Source organism: Syngnathoides biaculeatus, chromosome 11 (genome assembly GCF_019802595.1).
Source record: "Syngnathoides biaculeatus isolate LvHL_M chromosome 11, ASM1980259v1, whole genome shotgun sequence".
In the NCBI taxonomy this organism is placed as follows: Eukaryota; Metazoa; Chordata; class Actinopteri; order Syngnathiformes; family Syngnathidae; genus Syngnathoides; species Syngnathoides biaculeatus.
In genome coordinates, this window is record NC_084650.1 from 3364333 (window position 1) to 3385140 (window position 20808).

General features: G+C 43.7%; 1 protein-coding gene across 1 annotated transcript in view; it reads left to right on the forward strand.

Moving 5' to 3' along the window:
• LOC133508517 (serine/threonine-protein phosphatase 2A 55 kDa regulatory subunit B gamma isoform) overlaps positions 1–20808 on the forward strand; it is a 60564-nt gene that overhangs the window by 31650 nt on the left and 8106 nt on the right. The window contains exons 5-8 of the mRNA XM_061834672.1: positions 3505–3617; positions 4496–4673; positions 5205–5369; positions 12491–12660. Of these exons, the coding sequence (XP_061690656.1) occupies positions 3505–3617; positions 4496–4673; positions 5205–5369; positions 12491–12660 (626 nt within the window). The remainder of the gene's footprint in view (positions 1–3504; positions 3618–4495; positions 4674–5204; positions 5370–12490; positions 12661–20808) is intronic.

Below are 20808 nucleotides of genomic sequence, written 5' to 3' on the forward strand. Positions count from 1 at the left end.
GGGCACTGCCATTTTCGCGAGTCACATGATCTACGTGGGTGTATGTGACGTGTACCGTGCCGTTCCAAACGCAGGATTACATGGGACACCATTATGCCCAGCGCTGATTTCTCGGCTTTATCCTCATCTGAGAAATAGCAGTACCGGTTGTTGTTTACCTTGTTGTGTCCCTTTATGACCCGCACGTAGGCCTCTGAGTAGTCAGACATCCGGACATTACATGTCTGTCTCTGATGTGTTGTCTGTCTCAGTCAGTCATTCCGCCTGAAGAACCATCCAAACATTCAATATTTACAGCCACAGGTTCAAATCTGTATGGAAGTATTCCTCCGTCTTCACAATCAACCGATACTGCTATTTCTGCTATACCGATGATCAATTCCTTATTTTTAGTGAATAAGGAAGGAGCTGATCTGTATGATAAGGCTAACAATAAGGTATAGATGAACTCACTAACATTAGCTATTGTTCTTATGAAGCCATTCTCAATCTTAGTAAATGGAATGTCTATCTTGACATACATATGACACCCTTGTGGGGAAAACACAGCATTCAATTGTATTATTGTCAGCTGTTATAAAAACACGACTATGAGCTAGAATGCTAGCAAGAGAGCTACAATGTCAGATACAACAATCCAATGTATTTGTAATGAGGCCCAGGTGTCTAACTAGCGAGCATGCACGCTACATTAGCTACGAGCTGAGTCAAATTAGTTTGAGCCGCAAATGATCAAAGTCAAGATAAAAAATTACACTCACCTTTTGTTGCACTCAAGTAATAACCCCGTATAGCTCCTATCTTGATAGGTCAGCTTCACCAATAGCGTATCATTAACGATTTGATTGATAGTGACAGGTAGTCGAGAGCCGGCCAGGAGCTCCTCAGCCACAGCCTCCATGTTTCGCGTGGTGAGGTGTCCGGCTCGGCGGTCCTAAATCCGGGCAAAGCATTGACTGGAAAGTTACCAGAAATGAAAGTATTTTGCTAATCTAAATAAACATTTGCCCCTGCATGAAACATTATGCCTGCTGCGACAAAAATCTTTGATGCAGACTACGTTTGGAATTCCCCAGCTTTGGGTTTTCCCCACAATAGAGTAGACTAGCGCCATTCTGGGCAAAAGCAAACAGAAATTTTCAGAATCCGTATGATTTGTGATATACAGCCGTATATGTAAGATTCAGCACAAAATCCGTATGAACTACGGCTAAACCATACGAGTTGACAGATATGGGTACATATCATACATAGGTATATTAATCATGCACCCATTATTTGGAGATTATCTTTATTCGCGGGTGTGTCAAGAATGTACCCTGCAAAAAAATTCTATAGAACATTTCTAAAGAATTTCTAAAGAACTATAGAACTTTAGGACACAAGTCCTATAGAATTTCTATAGAAATTCTATTGTTCTGTAGAAATTCTATAGAAAATCATAGCCAAAGTTCTATAGAACAAGTTGTTCTGTACAGATTCTGTAGAATTCTATAGATTTCTATAGAATTTCTATACAATTTTTTTTAGCAGGGTGACGCCCATGAATAACGGGGAACAGTGTACTCTGTATAATTTTCTGCATAGTGTGTCACACCAGTTTAAATGATTATGTTCCCTGAGACTTTTAACTCCTGTAGAAAATCTGAGGTCAGTCCCTTGATAGTCATGTATGTATAACACAACACACATACTGCAACGTGAATCGACTTATAGGAATAAATGGTACAAAGACTAGATTCTAATCAGAGTTACACAACCCAAGTACATTTTCCATTAGATAAAGAGACTCATTTGGTTTGCTCTGTGCAAGGGGATTTACTGTGAAGACTGTGTATCATTTTACTATGTGATTAGGAGGTAGGTTTTCTTGAATGAATACCCCATCTTTTAGTTTAATTTCAGTGTATGGCTGAAAAACAAGGCACAGGATGAGATGTGGAAATAATTTACTTACACGACTGACAGTTGGACAAGACTAGAGATATGACAAACTAAGTCTGGAAAACATTTGGCTCAACATCATCGTCAGTGTTGAGTGATAGGTTAACAAACTAGCAAAGCAATTTTATTTGTATAGCACATTTCATACACAAGGTAACTCAATCCGCTTTAAATGGGTAAATGCATTTAAATACACAAATGAAAATTAAAACAGTATTTAGTGCAAGAAGTATCACTGAAAAGGGGAAGTACTCTAAAACGCATTAGAAAAAAAGAAGAGATTTTAATCCAGATTTGAAAACACTCACACTTAAGGTTGATGTCACCTCAAATGGCAATGTATTCCATTTGTGTGCAGCATAATAGCTATATGTTGATTCCCCATGTTTGCTTTGAAATCTGCACTCCATTAGTAGACCCGAGTCAGTTTATCTCAGAGCTCTACTGGTTTTGTGTTCCGTAAGTATTTCTGTTATGTATTCAGGACCTAAACCCTTTATTGACTTGTGCTCTGAGCTCTTTGTTCTGGTGACAACCTGAGCTGCAACATTCTGAACGAGCTCCAGCTGTTTAATGCTCATTTTGGGGAGCCAATTGGAAAACCATTATAATAGTCAAGTCTACTTGAGATAAAAGCATAGATGAGGTTTTCCTGGTCTGCTTGACACATGCAAGCCTTCACTCTGGATATGTTCTTGAGATGGTAAAAGGGAGTTTTAGTAATTGATTTGATATGATTGTTGAAGGTCAGGTTGGACTCTATCAGAACACTAAGGTTTTGTACTTGGTCTTTGCTTTTTAAAGTTAGTGAGTCCAGGTATTTAGGAATGGAAGTACTTTTTTCTTTTTTCCCAAAAACAGTTATCTCACTTTTGTTGTGGTTTAGTTTAAGTAAATTTTGGCTCATCCAGGTATCTGCCGCTGCTCTGTAGGGTAGACATATTATCAGGTGTAAACTCTATAAGTGTTGGTGGAATGGCACGGTGGATGACTGGTTGGTGTCCCTGACAATTCTGGTTACCGGGGTTCAAATCAAACCTCGGCTGTGTGGAGTTTGCATTTTCTCCTTGTGCCTCCGTGGGCTTTCTCCAGGTGCTCCGGTCTGCTCCCACATCCCAAAAACATGCATGGTAGGTTAATTGAACACTTTAAATTGCCCATAAAAATAGAAGTGAGTGTGTATGGTTGTTTATTTATATGCGCCCTGCGGTACTTGCACTCCCATGACCCTTGTAAGGATAAAGGACTCAGAAAATGGATGCATGGATGGATAACTTGATTTGGACTCAGGTGTAAAAAAAAAAAAAAATGGGATCAGCTAATCCCTAATTCGAAATCGTCTTTATTTTTATTTTATTTTTTTCATGTTTTTCTTTTTCTTAACCATGAAGAATATTCAAGCCACCCTGGCCTGGATAGCAGCAGCCAAACTAGACAAACATGTGCAAATGAAAAAATAGTATCAATAAACAAAAATAGTGTTCTAGATACATTTGAATCAATAAATGTGCACAGAGAAGTAGAAAGTCTTCAGTCATATTGTGTTGTTTCATTTACTAGATAAGACCATTAAGCTGTGGAAGGTGAGTGAACGAGACAAACGTCCAGAAGGATACAACCTTAAAGACGAGGAGGGTCGCATCAAGGACATTTCCACTGTTACCTCCCTACAGGTAGGTCTGTTCAGGTATTTGCGCATGGATATGAGGGTAGCTGACATAAAGGGTGCGGACACCCATTCCGTCATCAGGAGCAAAAACATCCATACTTTGAATTTGTGAAATTGTTTCTGGTTACATTGACCTCTCGTGGACATGTGTGTGGTGGTGGTGTAGAATAACACACAAATTGTGTGGTCTGTCACGTCCCATCGGAACGGGAGTAGGACCCAAATGCAGGAACTCGGAAGACGCAAGGTAGTTCAAGAAGAGATACGTTTATTGTATGCAGAGGTCGGGGATCGAGCAGGCAGTCCGGTGCAGCAGCGGTAGTTGTGACGTCGGGCGAGAGAGCAGATGAGCGGACAGGCAGGAGTCGGTACACGGGAGAACAATCAACGCAGGCAGAAGTATCGAAGGAGTCAGGCTTACGGGGTTGGTCGGAGAACAGACGAAGGTCGGCACACACAGGTTCAATCAGGAATACGAGAGTGCTGGAACGGGACCTAAAGCTCAATGAACTGGCGGCGGACCAGTTGTCACCGGGTCCTATATATACGGGGGATGATCAGCCCGCATGAGGCACCGGTGTGTGCCTCCCAGTTAGCGCAGCCGCGCGGGCACCCGCACAGCTCGTGTTGAAGCGGCAGGATCATGACATGGTCATAGAAAAGCAGCCAAATTAGCTTTTCTCCAGCAAGCTCAGCACTTCGCCATCAAACAAATGAATTTGGGCTCCAGCATGAAATCTATTATTAATGTCAATGGAACCAGATTGTTAAATATGAAATTATATGATACAATAAAACTGCTACAGAACTGTCTGTATTTATACTATTTGTCTTGTCCTAATCTGTCACATCTTCTAGTAAATGTCTCCCTCTGCTTCATAGGTGCCTGTTTTGAAGCCCATGGACTTAATGGTGGAGGTTAGCCCTCGGCGGGTGTTTGCCAACGCCCACACTTACCATGTCAACTCCATCTCGGTCAACTCTGACCACGAAACCTTCATGTCGGCTGATGACCTGAGGATAAACCTTTGGCATCTGGACATCACCGACCGCAGCTTCAGTATCCTTTGTTACACACAGCATAAATCGTGTACAATGTTGCTGCAAATGAACGTTTTACTAATGTATGTGTTTTAAGTACCACTTGGCTGCACAGAGAAACAGTAGTGGGGGAGTGGATTAATATTCTTGGGGAGTGAAAATGTGCCATAATGAATAATTCAAAGGCCACATAAATTTTTCACACCCTTTCTTGGCTTTATTGCAGCTCAATAGTATTAGTAGTAGTATTGTTACAATCCTGACCGAAACAGGATTAATTATATTTCAAATGATCTGACTGTCAAATATATTTTCTAACAATCTATATTTATATTGCTTTTGGGTTTTTTTGGTAAGGATTTATCTTGGTTTTCTTGCACTTTCATTTACATAATACTTACACTGTTTGTATTTATTATGGATTTGTGTGGATTTCTAGTTTCCAAGGGACTCATTTAGTTGGTAAAACCAATGGATTAATGGAAAAGTGAAAAAACAGTCCTGATAAGCTGTAGGTTGTCTCCCTGAACGACGTTGCTTTTTCTCTCAGACATTGTGGATATCAAGCCGGCCAACATGGAGGATCTGACAGAGGTGATCACAGCGGCAGAATTTCACCCACACCACTGCAACCTGTTTGTGTACAGCAGCAGCAAAGGCACCCTGCGCCTCTGTGACATGAGAGAGGCGGCGCTGTGCGACCGACACTCCAAATGTAAGTGTACCTGCTGAGTTGCTAAAAATGTCAGATAAAGTGTAGTCACACAGGAAGGACAAATACAATAACAGTAGCCATAAGGAACAATAGTTGAATGGAACACGAGTAATGATAGTGGTTGCAAATTTCTCCATTGTGGGACTAATAAAGGTTATCTTATTTTAGTTGTCCATCTGCAATTGAACCCTCCGTACAGGGCACTTAACCTCGCCTCCTGAAGTGACGTCACGCCACGTACGCTGATGTAAGACAAACAATTAGTAAAAATGGCAAATACAATTCTTTACAACACATTCTTAACTAAGACAGACGCCATGCTTCTGATTTCATTCAAATCAATGATATATTATAGATTCTAAATACAATACATTCTTAACTGAGAGAGACGCCATGCTTCTGATTTCATTCAATCATTCACACGTAGCAATGTTATGCTAGCGAAGAACGTCTCATTCCTTTATACGAGACGTGTATTAAAAATCAAATATAGGGCATATCTTCGTGCAAACACAGTCTGGTTAAGCTTCGGACGCGAGCCGGCAGGAAAGCGACACGTTTATGCAGTCCGATCATAGCTAAATATCGCTCAACAAAGAATAAGTGTGTCAATCCTTCACACGTAGCAATGTTATGCTAGCGAAGAACTTCGAATTCATTTATACGAGACATGTATTGAAAATCGAATATAAGGCATACCTTCGTGCAAACACATCTGTTCCGGTTGATATTAGATGGATTTAGTTGATGATGCGGTCTTCCACAAAGTTTGATCCATCAAAGGCATTTTTCATACTGGGTCTTCGGTTTTGGAAAGGGTACGAATCAAACTCCACCAACTAGCCTTTCAGAATACCTGTCGTCAAAACCATATTTTTTGTTGAATAACCCAAATACGCGATAAAACGCTAACAAAACCTATACTGGACCATGCAATGTTGTCTGAGAAAATGGCGGGAGCAAAAAGGGGCGTGGTTTATGCAGATCTCTGGCCTCTGATTGGTCAGTGACGCGGATTGTGCAATATCCACGGAGGGGTCAATTAGAACAAACATTAGCACGAACATGAGAGTTGTCTGTGATTGTTCATCAATATTATACTATTATAACAGTAAAGCACAATAGAATAGATGCCTTTTTTTCAACCGTTGTGGAAATCAGTTCTTCTTCTTTTCCTTTCGGCTTGTCTCATTAGGGGTCGCCACAGCGTGTATCTCCTGCATCTTCCTCTCTAACACCAACTGACCTCGTGTCTTCCCTCACAACATCCACCTACCTTCTCTTTGGTCTTCCCCTCGCTCTTTTGCCTTGCAGCTCCATCCTCAGCACCCTTCTACCGATATACTCACTCTCTCGCCTCTGGACATGTCCAAACCATCGAAGTCTGCTCTCTCGAATCTTGTCTCCAAAACATCCCACTTTGGCTGTCCCTCTAATGAGCTCATTTCTAATCCTATCCAACCTGCTCACTCCGAGCGAGGACCTTAACATCTTAATCCACCTCCATTTCTGCTTCCTGTTGTCTCTTCAGTGCCACCGTCTCTAATCCGTACATCATGGCCGGCCTCACCACTGTTTTATAAACTTTGCCCTTCATCCAAGCAGAGACTCTTCTGTCACATAACACAGCAGACACCTTCGCCAACTGTTCCAACCTGCTTGCACTCGTTTCTTCACTTCCTTTTCTTTAGATGTACGCTCATATTTGTTTGGCAGAGTATTACGCCGGATGCCCATTTATCCGGGCTTGGGAACGGCCTACAGATTGCACTGGCTTGTGCCCCCATAGGGCTGCATTTGTGGAAATCAGTTAATTCACAATAAAGCAATTGCCTAGTATTGCATCTAAAGTATCTGTAGATCTTCTCAATGTTTTTATATTGTAAAGTCAATTTGATATAGCCGTCTATATATTTATATGCAGTTGATATAAAGTGTCTACACACCCCTGTCCAAATCCCAGGTTTTCATAATAAAAATCCTGTAATACTGTTTTAAGTATGTTTTACTGTTTTAGTGATTTACTGATTTAATAGTGTAAATTGGACTAAGATAAATCGCGTCAAAAAGGTTTTTGCCATTAATATGACCGACGTATAAAGTTTAATTCTTCCATTCTCAAGACTCAGTTCAAGGTCGTGGGGTGCTGGAGCTTATCCAAACTAATTTTGGGCAAAAGGGGGATTACACCTTGAACTGGTCGCAGGTCCCTCACAGGGCACATATTGTACAGACCAGGGTTCGGCAACCTTTAACACTCAAAGAGAAATTTCAACACGGTTTCCATGGAAAAGACAAAACTGGGAGCCGTAAAAATGTTTTGACATCTGAAATGAAAATGTTGGCCTATATATTTTTTGGATGGCCATACACCCTCTAAAGAATGTATGTAATAACTTTACCCTTGTAAAATAGTCTGTTGCTGAAGAAATCCATGTAGTCCATCCATGTTTCAGAAAATAAAATTGTATTCATTAAATGAACACATTTTGAACTCTTACAAAAGAATGAAAATCGCAGAGTTGAAGGTCTCTATCCAATGAATTAAGAAGATGAGCTTTAATGATCGATCCAGCAAACAAAAATGGCGTAAGCCATCATCCTTTGGGCTTTTGTAGCATGTAGTGAACCCTTGACATGAATTTAAAAATAATGTAAAATCTGCAATTAAGAGTGTACCCTTTTAAGAGCGCAAGGGGCCGGAGTAAGGTAGACGAGGGGGGAGAGTAAGTGCAACCAAGCAGCTTGTTGTTGTTGGAGAGTTCGGTGTGCTGCTCGGTGTGGTAATTTAAAAAGCAACAAAAAAAGCCCAGTGAAAATAAATATTTGCAAAATAACTGCCTGAATAATTATTTACTGTACTTCTGCTCCTGAACCTCCGCGCATAGCGTCTGCAAATCAGGGCTGTAGGAAGTCACTTTCATCTTTACGCCGTTTGTGAGGCATGTCGCTGTCTCAAAGAGTGTGACACATATTTTGAGTGAGGAAAAATAATACCCATTTTCTGAGGAGCTTATCCTCACAAGGGTCACGGGAGCGCTGGAGCCTGTCCCAACTATCATCGGGCCGGAGGCGGGGTACACTTAGAACTGGTTGCCAGCCAATCGCAGAGCACACAGAGACAGACAACAGTCGCCCTCACAATCACACCTATGGGCAATTTAGAGTGTCCACTTAATGTTGCATGTTTCTGGGATGTGGGAGGAAACCTGACTGCCTGGAGGCAGGCACGTGGAGAATATGCAAACTCCACACAGGGAGGGCCGGGATTGAAACCGGGTCCTCAAAACTGTGAGGCCAACACTTTCCAGCTGCTTCGCTGTGTGTGTGTGTGTGTGTGTGTGTGTGTGTGTGTGTGTGTGTGTGTGTGTGTGTGTGTGTGTGTGTGTACAGTATATGTAGATCACAATAATCTTACAATTTACAACTACAATTAAACAAACACAAATAAAATACTTTGTTCAGAGATTGTACAAATTGCACAAGGTTTGAAAAAAGAAGTTAAAAACTTTGACTTAATGAGAAGACATGATACACGATTTTTTAAACAAGTAATATACACTTCGGTCCCGGGTTCAATCCCGGACCCACCTGTGTGGAGTTTGCATGTTCTCCCCATGCCTGCGTGGGTTTCCTCCGGGCACTCCGGTTTCCTCCCACGTCCCAAAAACATGCAACATTAAATGGACACTAAATTGCCCCAAGGTGTTGTCATGATCCTGCCGGTACAGCCCTGGCTGCGTGGGTGCTCGCATGGTCGCGCTGATTGGGAGGCACACACCTGCGCCTCATGCTGGCTGATTGACCCCGGTGTATATAGGACAGGGGAGCGAATGGTCCAGGGCCAGATCGTTGCGGTTCATGCCCCGTTCCAGCACTCCCATATCTCTGATCGTTTTCCCGTGTGTACCGACCTCCGCCTGTCCTCCGACCAACCCCATAAGCCTGACTCCTTTGATACTCCTGCCTGCTTTGATCGATCTCCCGTGTATCAACTCCTGCCTGCCCACGGACCTGCTCTCTACGCCCGACGTCCTGACTACTGCTGCTGCATGTGACTGCCTGCCCGATCCCCGACCGTGGAACAATAAACGTTTTTCCCGAATTACCTCTGCGTCTCCCGTGTACGCCTTCATTTGGGTCCTACTTCCGTTCCGATGGGTTGTGACAGGTGTGATTGTGAGTGAGGCTGTTTGTCTCAATGTGCCCTGCGATTGGCAACCAGTTCAGGGTGTACTCCACCTCCTGCCCGTTGACAGCAGGGGTAGGCTCCGGCACTCCCCGTGACCCTCGTGAGGATAAGCAGCGAAGAAAATGGATGGATAATATACACTTCATTCGGACACTAACATTTTTTCCCCAAGCCACACAGAGCCGCAACATCAGTGAATGTAAAAGTAATGAATGACCTGCATGGGGAGCTGCGGGTTGCCAACCCCTGCGCTAGATACTTACAACCACCCACACAGTCACTGAGTAGGAACTGAGCTCACTCTGCTTGCACCAAACTAAGGGTAATGCATGACTAGGCCCTCAGTTACCCAAACTATAACCTGTACAACCCAGTAGAATAAATGTTTGAAGCAAAAAAAAAAAATGGGGGGTCCAAGGGAAAGTTAAAAAATGCCATAATGTGCTGGCTCAGGTGTGCACACCCTCTTACAAATGAGGATGTGGCTTTGGTCCAAATGGACCAATTCCTTTCATATTCGTGTGAAATGGGAGTCAGCACACACTGGCCACCATTTAAAGTGTCTCTGATTAACTCTGATTGACTTTAGATGTTTGAGTAGGCTTTTCCAGACATTTTTTATATCACCAATGTAAATTTGAGAATTAATTTTCAGTTGAGTTGTGGCTGTTATCGCAAAGCATATCACTTTTGTTGGCAACTTATTCCATTTGTATGCAGCATAGTTGTCAGCGTCACTGCCCTGTATACGCCTGCCTCAGGCAGCAGCTCCTCACTTGCGCCTCATTAACTGTAATTATGCAATGTATTTAAGCTTTTTGTGTTGTGTTACTAGTTGGCAGTTTGTTGTATGAGACTGCATTACTGTACGTGAGTACACAAGCTTCTTGTTGTGTATTTGCCTCGCTGTCACGGCTAGTGCTCCTGTGGCACCACAGTCAAGTCTATTTAAGTCTTGTTTTTGCCTGGTAGGTATAATGATGACCTTTTCATATTTTTGGACCTTGGATTTTGTCACGTGTTTTTGTGCCTTTGCCTTTGTTGGACTGCCTACCTGTGTATGACCTCTGCCTGGAATAAAACCACCCTCAAAATCATGTTGCTGCCTCAGAGTCCTGCACATGGGTCGTACCCCATGTTTGTGACAGAACAGACTGGCCAGAACAGGACCCAGCGGAAAAAAACACTGCGTTGTCGGTCACACCACTGGTCTGCCTCCCCGCCCACTCAGCGTACCCTCTCCAAGTGGGCTCTGTCTTTTTGTCCTCTCCTTCCTTCTCACTTGCGCCCCCACGTATTATGATTTTCCTCCTCGCCTGACCCGTTCACCGCCATATGTTTAATTAAACTTGGATTTTTCCGATTTTTGAGGAAAATATATGACAGCCTGCCCAATTTCCCTATTTTTAGTGTGTTAATTTGTCAACTCCCCCACCTCTAGCCACCGCGCGTCTAAGCCAAAGTCCTCTTCGTCTGACCTTTTCTGGGGCATTTGTTTGGCCATTTATCCAGTTCCCCCACGTGGTGGCCAGCAGCGCAAGTAGAGGTCAGGTTTATGCTTCCCACTTCACTTTGCCCAAGCCACACCAAGCAAAATCCACACGTGACGCAACTCGATCTATATCACCCATGTTTCCCAGTTCACCTTCCCGAATCCCTGTGCTCTCTAACCCTCTCGTATCCACTCCTTCCAAGCCTCGATGACAGCGGGCTGAGGAGGCAGCTGCAGACCCCCAGCCGCCTCTCACTCATTCCTCGGTGGTGCCTGAAGAGCAGCAACTGCTGCCTCTCAACCATGCCTCAATGGTGCTCGACCAAAAACAGCCACCGCACCCTCTTGACCAGAACTGAGCAGTGCTCGACCATCACCAGCAGCTGCTGCCACAGCTTCTCGACCATGCCTCGGTAATGCTCGACCAGCAGCAGCAGCCGCCTCCTCTCACTTCAGTAGTTCTCAACCAGCAGCAGTCGGTGCCTTTTCTCTCCTGCCTGGGCAGCGCTTTACCTGCAACTGTTACCTGCTCTTGTTTGGCTCCTGCTTTGCCATTGGGACCCTTCTCACGGATGTCCGCCTGAGTGGCCCTAAAGGGACCCTGGTGCTTGCCATCCAAGCCAACCTCCTAAATTGCTCAGCCCAGCTCCTCGCTTTGGGTGACCTGGATGGCCACCAGACAGACTGTTCTGTCAGGGGTGTGGCCAGGCCACTGTCCTGTGCGTGGCTGCCTCCAACAGCAGTTCCTCACCTACCCCTCATTGGCTTGTATTATGGCATGTATTTAAGCCTTGTGTATTGTATTACTAGTTGCCAATTCCTTGTATGAGACTGCATTAGTCTGCATGAGTATATGAGCTTCTTGTTGTCCCAGCCAGCATTCCCGTGCCACCACAGTTAAATCTTGTTTTTGCCAAGTAGTTATCTGACCTCATTTTCATGTTTTTGGGACCTTACCTTTTGCTTCGTGTTTTTGTTGGACTGCCTACTTGTGTATAATCTCAGCCTAAGATAAATCCATGCTCAAAATCATGTCACTGCCTCAGAGTCCTGCCTTTGAGTCCCATCCCATGTTGGTAACAATAGTAGCTATAAGCTGGTTCACCATATTTGCTTTGGAGTCTATGCTGTACACTTTGACCTGAGTCTGTTGGTCAAAGATCCCTTCAGGGGTTACATTCCACGTGGCATTTGAAAGTCTGCATTAAATCATCTTATGATCCTGAATAGTCTTTTTAATTTTTTCAGCCAATTGCTCTAATTTTTTAAAGCATTGTATTTTATAGTTATAATTCTTTATTTAATGATTTTGATATTTGGATCAATGAATTTAAATGTAATCATTATATTGGTAGCTTAATGCCACCTGTTTCTACAAATTGTTCTGTTATTCAGTGTGATGAAGCCCACTTTTATCAACGTTTGCCTCTCTTTCAGTATTTGAGGAGCCAGAGGACCCCAGTGCTCGTTCCTTCTTCTCAGAGATCATTTCTTCTGTGTCTGATGTCAAGTTTAGCCACAGTGGGCGCTACATGCTCACCAGAGACTACTTGACTGCCAAAGTGTGGGACCTCAACATGGAGAGCAAGCCCCTGGAGACATACCTGGTGAGTTCAGTACCTGCTACATTCCAATTATTTTTCTGCATGTTTGACCCCAATGAAATGGCTCAGAACAGGGTGGATGACTAAACTGGTAAGAAATTCAGTAGTGCATTTATTAATGTGCCCAGTATTGTTCTTGATTTTTGTTGTTGTTGTTGTTGTTGTTTTTTTGTCACATCAGGGCCTTATCTGTGACATGCCATAAATCCACAAAATATGTCCATACTATCACTTCCAACAGTCTATACAATTCTTAAAATAAAAGTGATATATAAACGATATCTATTAAAAACTGTAGGTGTGTATATGTATATATACTGTGTCTATAAAGTTGCCCTGCAACTGACTGGCAACAAGTTCAGACTGTGGTCCACCTTTCGTACGAAATTCGCTGGGATAGGCTCGAGCATGGGAGCATGAGGGAGGTGCTCCCAACGTGCTTTCCGGCACTAAGGAGGTAAATAGCATTTAAACTCCATGTTTTGTGTCAATTATTTCTTCAGTCATTGTTTTATTTGTTTTATTATTTGCTAGTTATGCTATTCTCTTTGCTGTGGTGTGATACATTTAGTTTGGATATTATATGACACGGTGGAGGAACTGGTTATGGCATTGGCCTCACCGTTGAGGACCGGGATTCAGATCTTGGCCCCACCTCTGTGGACTTTGCATGTTCTACCCGTGCCTGCGTGGGTTTACCATTCCGGTTTCCTCCCACATCCCTAAGAACATGGGTCGGTGGAGTGCTGGAGACTATCCCACTTGTCATTGGGCAGGAGGCATGGTACACCCTGGACTGGTTGCCAGCCAATCGCAGGGCACATAGAAACAGACAACAGTTGCACTCGCAATCACACCTAAAGGCAATTTAGAGTCTCCAATTAATGGATGTTTTTGGGATGTGGGAGGAAAGCAGAGTGCCTGGAGAAAAACTTAGCACAATTAAGTGGTGTGTGTGCCTATATTCTTATGATGTGTTCTCCCAGCTGTCAAACGTTTGCTTCCTCCTCCGCCCCCAATGATGCCTTTTGCTTGTCACTCACGCTTCTCTTCGCATAGTCGCCCAACGCCAGACGTAAATGACCATCATTTTTGTTATTTTAAATATCACATAGTTTGAATGCTTAGTTTTGCCGGGCGGTACCACTGAAATGCCATATTGTAATGTCGGATAATCACAAAGCATTAACTCTGTAAAATGAAAAACTTTGCATTTTACTTGATATACTTTAGATTGTCTTATCTGCTCACGGACAATGCCAGTGGGACAGTTATTTGAACATATGTAATAACGAATTTCCTGTATGGAGCAGAGTGGGGTAAAACAGAAAGCGTTGTAGCATATGTGGAACCGCCTCCAGCATATATAGGGAGCAGGGAAGTGGGTAAGAAGTTTAAAGTTTGAAGGAGTTATATTTATTGTTCACATCGGTGTTAATTTTAATTTCATTTCATTTATTTATTTATTTATTTGTTTATTTATTTTTTCATGATCTTCAAATAATTTGACTCTGAGAAGCCGGCACAATGTCACGATATGTCAAGTTTCTTAAGATTTAAACTATATTTTTGGAACTCCAGGGTTCTACAGAAAGTAAAAAACTTCAAGTAACTTTGTCAGGTATGTTATTCATAAATGACATACAAGATACCTGAAATAGCATTCCTCAGATCCATGGGGCTATAATAGAATAAAGAGTTAAAATGAATAAATAAATAAACTACAGTACAGTACAGTGAAGAAAATAAGTATTTGAGCACTCTACTATGTTGCAAGTTCTCCCACTTGGAAATCAAGGAGGGGTCTGCAATTTTCACCGTAGCTGCATCTCCACTGTGAGAGAGAGAATCTAAAAAGAAAAATACAGAAATCACAATGTATGATTTTTTTTTAACTATTCATTTGTGTGATACAGCTGCAAGTATTTGAACACCTGAGAAAACCAATGTTCATATTTGGTACAGTAGCCTCTGTTTGCAATTACAGAGGTCAAACGTTTCCTGTAGTTCTTCACCAGGTTTGCGCACACTGCAGGAGAGATTTTGGTCCACTCCTCCACACAGATCTTCTCTAGATCAGACACGTTTCTGGGCTGTCACTGAGAAACACAGAGTTTCAGCTCCCTCCAAAGATTTTCGATTGGGTTTAGGTCTGGAGACTAGTTAGGCCACGCCAGAACCTTGACATCCTTCTTACGGAGCCACTCCTTGGTTTTCCTGACTGTGTGCTTCGGGTCATTGTCATGTTGAAAGACCCAGCCACGACGCATCTTCAATGCTCTGACTGAGGGAAAGAGGTTGTTCCCGAAAATCTCATAATACATGGCCGCCGTCATCCTCGCCTTAATATAAACACCCCCAAAGCATGATGCAACTACCCCCATGCTTCAGAGTAGGGATGGTGTTCTTGGGATGGAACTTATCATTCGTCTTCCTCCAAACACAGTTAGTTGAATTATGACCAAAAGTTCAATTTTGGTCTCATCTGACCACAAAACCTTCTCCCATGACTCCTCTGTATCATCCAAATGTTCATTGGCAAACGTAAGGCGGGCCTTGACAAGTGCTGGTTTAAGCAGGGGAAGCTTCCGTGCCATGCATGATTTCAAACCATCATATCTTAGTGTATTACCAACAGTCCCCTTAGAAACAGTGGTCCCAGCTCTTTTCAGGTCATTGACCAAGTCCTGTCGTGTTGTCCTGAGCTGATTCCTCACCTTTCTAAGGTTCATTGTGATGGCACAAGGTGAAATCTTGCATGAGGCTCCACTCCGATTGAGAATGGCTGTCATGTTCAGCTTCTTCCATTTTCTAATGATTGCTCCAACAGTGGACCTTTTTTCACCAAGCTGCTTGCCAATTTCTCCGTAGCCCTTTTTTGGACTTGTACAGTTTTGTCTCTGGTATCTTTGGACAGCTCTTTGGTCTTTGCCATGTTACAAGTTTGAGTCTTAATGATTGTATGGGGTTGACTGGTGTCTTATGCACCTAACGACCTCACACAGATTCAGGATAATACATGGGGTGGAGGTAGACTTTTAAAGGCGGACTAACAGGTGTTTGAGGGTTAGAATTCTAGCTGATAGACACGTGTTCAAATACCTATTTGCAGCTGTATCACAAATAAATCATTAAAAAAATCATACATTCTGATTTCTGGATTTTTCTTTTTAGACTATCCCTCTCACTGTGGACATTCACCTACGATGAAAATGTCAGACCCTTCCATGATTTTTAAGTGGGAGAACTTGTAATATAGCACGGTGTTCAAATTTTTCTTCACTGTACAGATTAAAGACGGTGGCTCTGAAGAAACAACAGGAAGCAGAACTGGAGGTAGCAGAAATGAAGACGCTGAGGTTCTAGCTTGGAGTGAACAAGCTGGATAGGATTAGAAATGAGCTCATTTGAGGGACAGCCAAAGTTGAATATTTTGGAAACAATTTTAGAGAGAGCAGACTTCGATGGTTTGGACATGTTCAGAGCCGAGAGAGTGCGTATATTGGTAGAAGGGTGCTGAGGATGGAGCTGCCAGGCAAAAGAGCGAGAGGAAGACCAAAGAAAAGGTTGATGGATGTTGTGAGAGAGGACATGAGGACAGTGGGTGTTCAAGAGGAGGATGCATGAGTTAGGCTTTGATGGAAAAAGATGACATGGTGTGGCGACCCCTAACGCGAAAAGCCAAAAGAAATAGAAGAAATCGGGTGGCACAACGGTGCAGCTGTACTGCGTTGGCCTCACAGTTCTGAGTATTGGGGTTAAAATCCCGGCCCTGTCTGTCTGGGGTTTGCATATTCTCCCCGTCCCTGCGTGGGTTTTCTCCCACATCCCCAAAACATGCATTCATTGTAGACTATGAATTGCCCCTAGGTGTGATTGGGAGTGTCACTGTTGTTTGTCTTTGTGTGCCCTGCGATTGGCTGGCAACCACTTCAGGGTGTACCCCGCCTCCTGGCCAATGACAGCTGGGATAGGCTCCAGCACTCCGCAGGCCTTGTGAGAATAAGTGACTCAGAAAAGGGATGGATGGATAAATAAATGGTCCATCTAAATTATGTACATATACACGTGCAGTAAGGGCAAGGCGAGTACTGTGCTTTGAGTGGTTAATTTCTGGTCCAGAGTCAATGGTGGTGGGTTCCAGGGAGGGATAATTATAATGAGGACAAAGAGTTGACCATCCCGACTGCCTGGTGGAACATACTGTTTTTGAGCCTGCTGGTTTTGACCCAAAGACTTTGCAGTCTCCTCCCTGATGGCAGCAATTTGAAGAGGCAGTGGGATGGGTGAGTGGGTTATCCTGGTGGCCTTGAGGGTGAGGCGGGTGTTTTAAATGTCCAGAAGGGAGGGGAGAGAGAGACTGGTGATCTTCTTAGCTACTCTCACAGTGTGTTGCAGGATCTTGCGGAAGGATGTGGTACAAGCGCCGTACCAAACGGTGATGTTGCTGCACAGGATGCTTTTGATTAGAGTAAGTTTCTTTCGGCTTGTCCCTTTCGGGGTCGCCACAGCGTGTCATCTCAGATGAACGCACATATGTTTGGCACAATTTTTACGCCGGATGCCCTTCCTGACGCAACCCTTCTCAGGGAGTGGAGGCCCCAGTGGGATACGAACCCACAACCCCTGGTTTATCAAACCAGTGCTCTAACCACACTTTTGATTGTCCTCTGTAAAAGGAGATCATGATGGGGGACAGGGCTCTTGTTCTTTTCAGGTTCGGCAGGAAGTTGAGCTGCTGTTGAGCCTTTTTAGCCAGTGCTGTGGCATTGGCACTTCAGGACATATCTTCAGAGATGTGTAGAACCATGAATTTGGTGCTGTCACCCACTGTAGTGGCGCACCATTAATGGTTAGTAAAGGATGCTGGGTCTGCCCTCTTCTGAAGTCCATTATGATCTCTTTCGTCTTCCCCTAGGTTCAGGTAGAGAATGTTGTCCTTGCAAATCATCACAAAAGAATAAATAAGTGATGACAAGGGTGAAATCTATGCCCTCTAATATAATGCCCCCACCCCTAGGAAAACCTCCTATTATCTAGTCAAGAGTCAAACATCAAGAGGAGGTGGAAGGCCACCGTAGATATAATTAATTTTTTAGGCAAGCGTGGTTATGATTTTGATTCACAAATCCAATGACCTTTTGATTTGGCTTAAGTTATTAAAGACAAGACTGGGAGGTACAATATTTTACAGGCCACACCGAGCAAACTAAAATAGATATTGTAATGAAAAATACATATAACATTCACTTCAATGTCTATACGAAAAAATAAATATGAGCGGAGAGCGCGCCATCCATGCGCAAAGTTGCGGAAGTATCATTAAACGACATTCAAGTGGTCGCCATATTGGCTACATCCCGTCCGTAGTCACCCGTGGTTGAGTGCGACATTGTCGGGAGCGTTGTTCAGAACCTCCGCCGTCCGCAAGCCTGACGTGCAGCCTTCGCCCAGGCCGTGAACGGCGTACACGCCGCTTCGGCCAGGTTGGCTCATTTTCGGCGCCCAGGTGGTTTATCATGCCGCCGAGCCGGGCTGCTTTATGGGGTTGTTCATAGCCGCCGCCGTCCAGGATGAACACCACCGTCGAGCCGGGGCGCTGTACGCCGTTGTAGTCACCCGTGGTTGAGTGCGACATTGTCGGCAGCGTTGTTCAGAACCTCCGCCGTCCGCAAGCCTGATGTGCAGTCTTTGCCGAGGCCGTGAACGGCGTACACAGTGCTTCGGCCAGGTTGGCTCATTTTCGGCGCCCAGGTGGCTTATCACGCAGCCGAGCCGGGCTGCTTTATGGGGTTGTTCATAGCCGCCGCCGTCCGGGATGAACAACACCGTCAAGCCGGGGAGCTTTACCGCGTTGTAGTCACCCGCAGCTGAGTGCGACATTGTCTACAGCGTTCTTCGGAGCCACTACCGTCCGCGAGCCCAAAGGCTGCGCGAGGTGACGCAGCGGCCGTCCCAGGCCAGCCCGACACGCACATCGACACATTTAGCATGCCTGTCATACGTACGCGGATCTTTTGTTATGTCATTAGAGAACAATTAAGTGGTCCACCACAAACTATTATTTTTTTTTTAGTAGCTGTATACACACCTACCTGTCATTTGGAACCCACGATGCTCTTGTCCATTGCACCTGTGCAATCCAATTTTCAAGCCGAACCGGCTCTCTTGCAAACTTATGAAGGTAAATCCATCCTCCCGAGTGTTCAAGCAATATCCAGCAATGCAACGAGCCGGCATTTTGGCTAACACGAAGGAACAACAAGCTACCTTTCCGGAGGTAAAACTAATAGAGATAAACGAGTCCACTTGAGGGTGGTCCCGCTGTGTACGTCACTTCCTGGTTCTTCTCGAAAACAAATCCTTCAAGAGGATTTTCATGGCGGGAGTTACAAAAAGCTGTATACGTCGAAATCATGTTTTATGGTGAAATAATGCATGGGTCTATGTCGGCTGCCGTTTTTTCATTAATAACATACTAAAAATCATCCATTTTATGACAGTGGCCCTTTAAAGAAACACCAAGCCTTTTAAATATCTATGCTCCAAATATCATTGACCCACATTTTTTCCATAATCTCGCTTACAATTTTATTTCTGCTAGATGTAGAACTGGGTGCAGCTATAACAAAGTAGGAAGTATCTGTACCAATAGATCATCTGAAAATAAACAAAGCCTCGGGGTTGGGCGGGATTTCAATGGAACTCTATAAAAAAGCTAAATTCTTGTCCCTTCTTTTGGGCATGTTTTTGGACTCATGTAAAAAGGGGTTCCTTGTGGTTTGCTCTTTGCGCTTTGATAACGTTGTTGGATAAACCACATAAACATTGCAATGTGTGTGACAATCTAAAACCAGTAATTCTAATTTCTGTGGATTTAAAAAAAAAAACTTTAAATTGCAAAATACTAATTTTGGCTCAAAGACAACAGAGAATATTTCCTGACATACAGATATTGCTGACCACCAGAGTGGGTTTATTGTAGGAAAATTGATTTATGAATTGTCTGTATAATTGGGAAGGAAAACCTGATCCTGCCTTACGATCAATGGATGGTGAAAAAGGCTTTTATAGAGTTGAATGGCACTTTTTATTCTTTCATTCATTCATTTTCCATACAGCTTATTCTTGCAAGGGTCACGGTTGTGGTGGGCCATTTCCCACCTATCTTCAGGCGAGAGGGGTGCTATACCCTGAACTGGTCACCAGCCAATCAAAGGGCACATAGAAACAAACAACCATTCACACTCATATTCACTCCTATGGGCAATCTAACCTACCACGCACGTTTTGGGGATGCGGAAAGAAACCAGCAAGCCTAGAGAAAACCCATGCAGGCATGGGAGAACATGCAAACTCCACATAGATGAAGCCGGAATTTGAACACCAGTCTTCAAAATTGTGAGGCAAATTGTACTCATCAGTCGGTCCTCATGCCGCCCACTATTTATTCGATTGGTTAAACTCCTAAACAATGAAGCTTATACTGAAATAATGACAAATTGTATTACTTCAGGCGGAACAGTGGAGCAGCTTTGGAGCGTTGGCCTCACAGTTCTGAGATTTGGGTTCAATACTGGCCCCACTTGTGTGGAGTTTACTTGTTCTCCCCGTGCCTGCGTCAGTTTTCTCCAGGCACTCCAGTTTATTCCCGCATCCCAAAAACAAGCATTAATTGGCGACCCTAAATTGCCCCAATGTGTGATTGTGAATGTGACTGGTGTCTGGCTCCATGTGCCCTGCGATTGGGAGGCAACCAGTTTGGGGTGTACCTGCCCGATGACAGCTGAGATAGGCTCCAGCACTCCTGCGACCCTGATGAGGATAAGTAGCTAAGAAAATTGATGTATAACTATACCCAATACCCATACATCACAATTACATCAACATGAACCAATAACTTACAGTGAGCAAAATAAGTATTTGAACACCGTGCTATATTGCCAGTTCTCCCACTTAGAAATCATGGAGGGGTCTGTAGTTTTCATCATAGGTGCATGTCCACTGTGAGCAATTTTCCCTCTAAGCTCCGCACCTGCGCAATAGTGCACTTGTAGCGAACACTCAGCGCACATGAAAATTGATCCAGTGCAGCGAACCACAGCCTGACTTTTTCTTTTTTAAACACAGCAGCACTCGCTCTCTAACAAG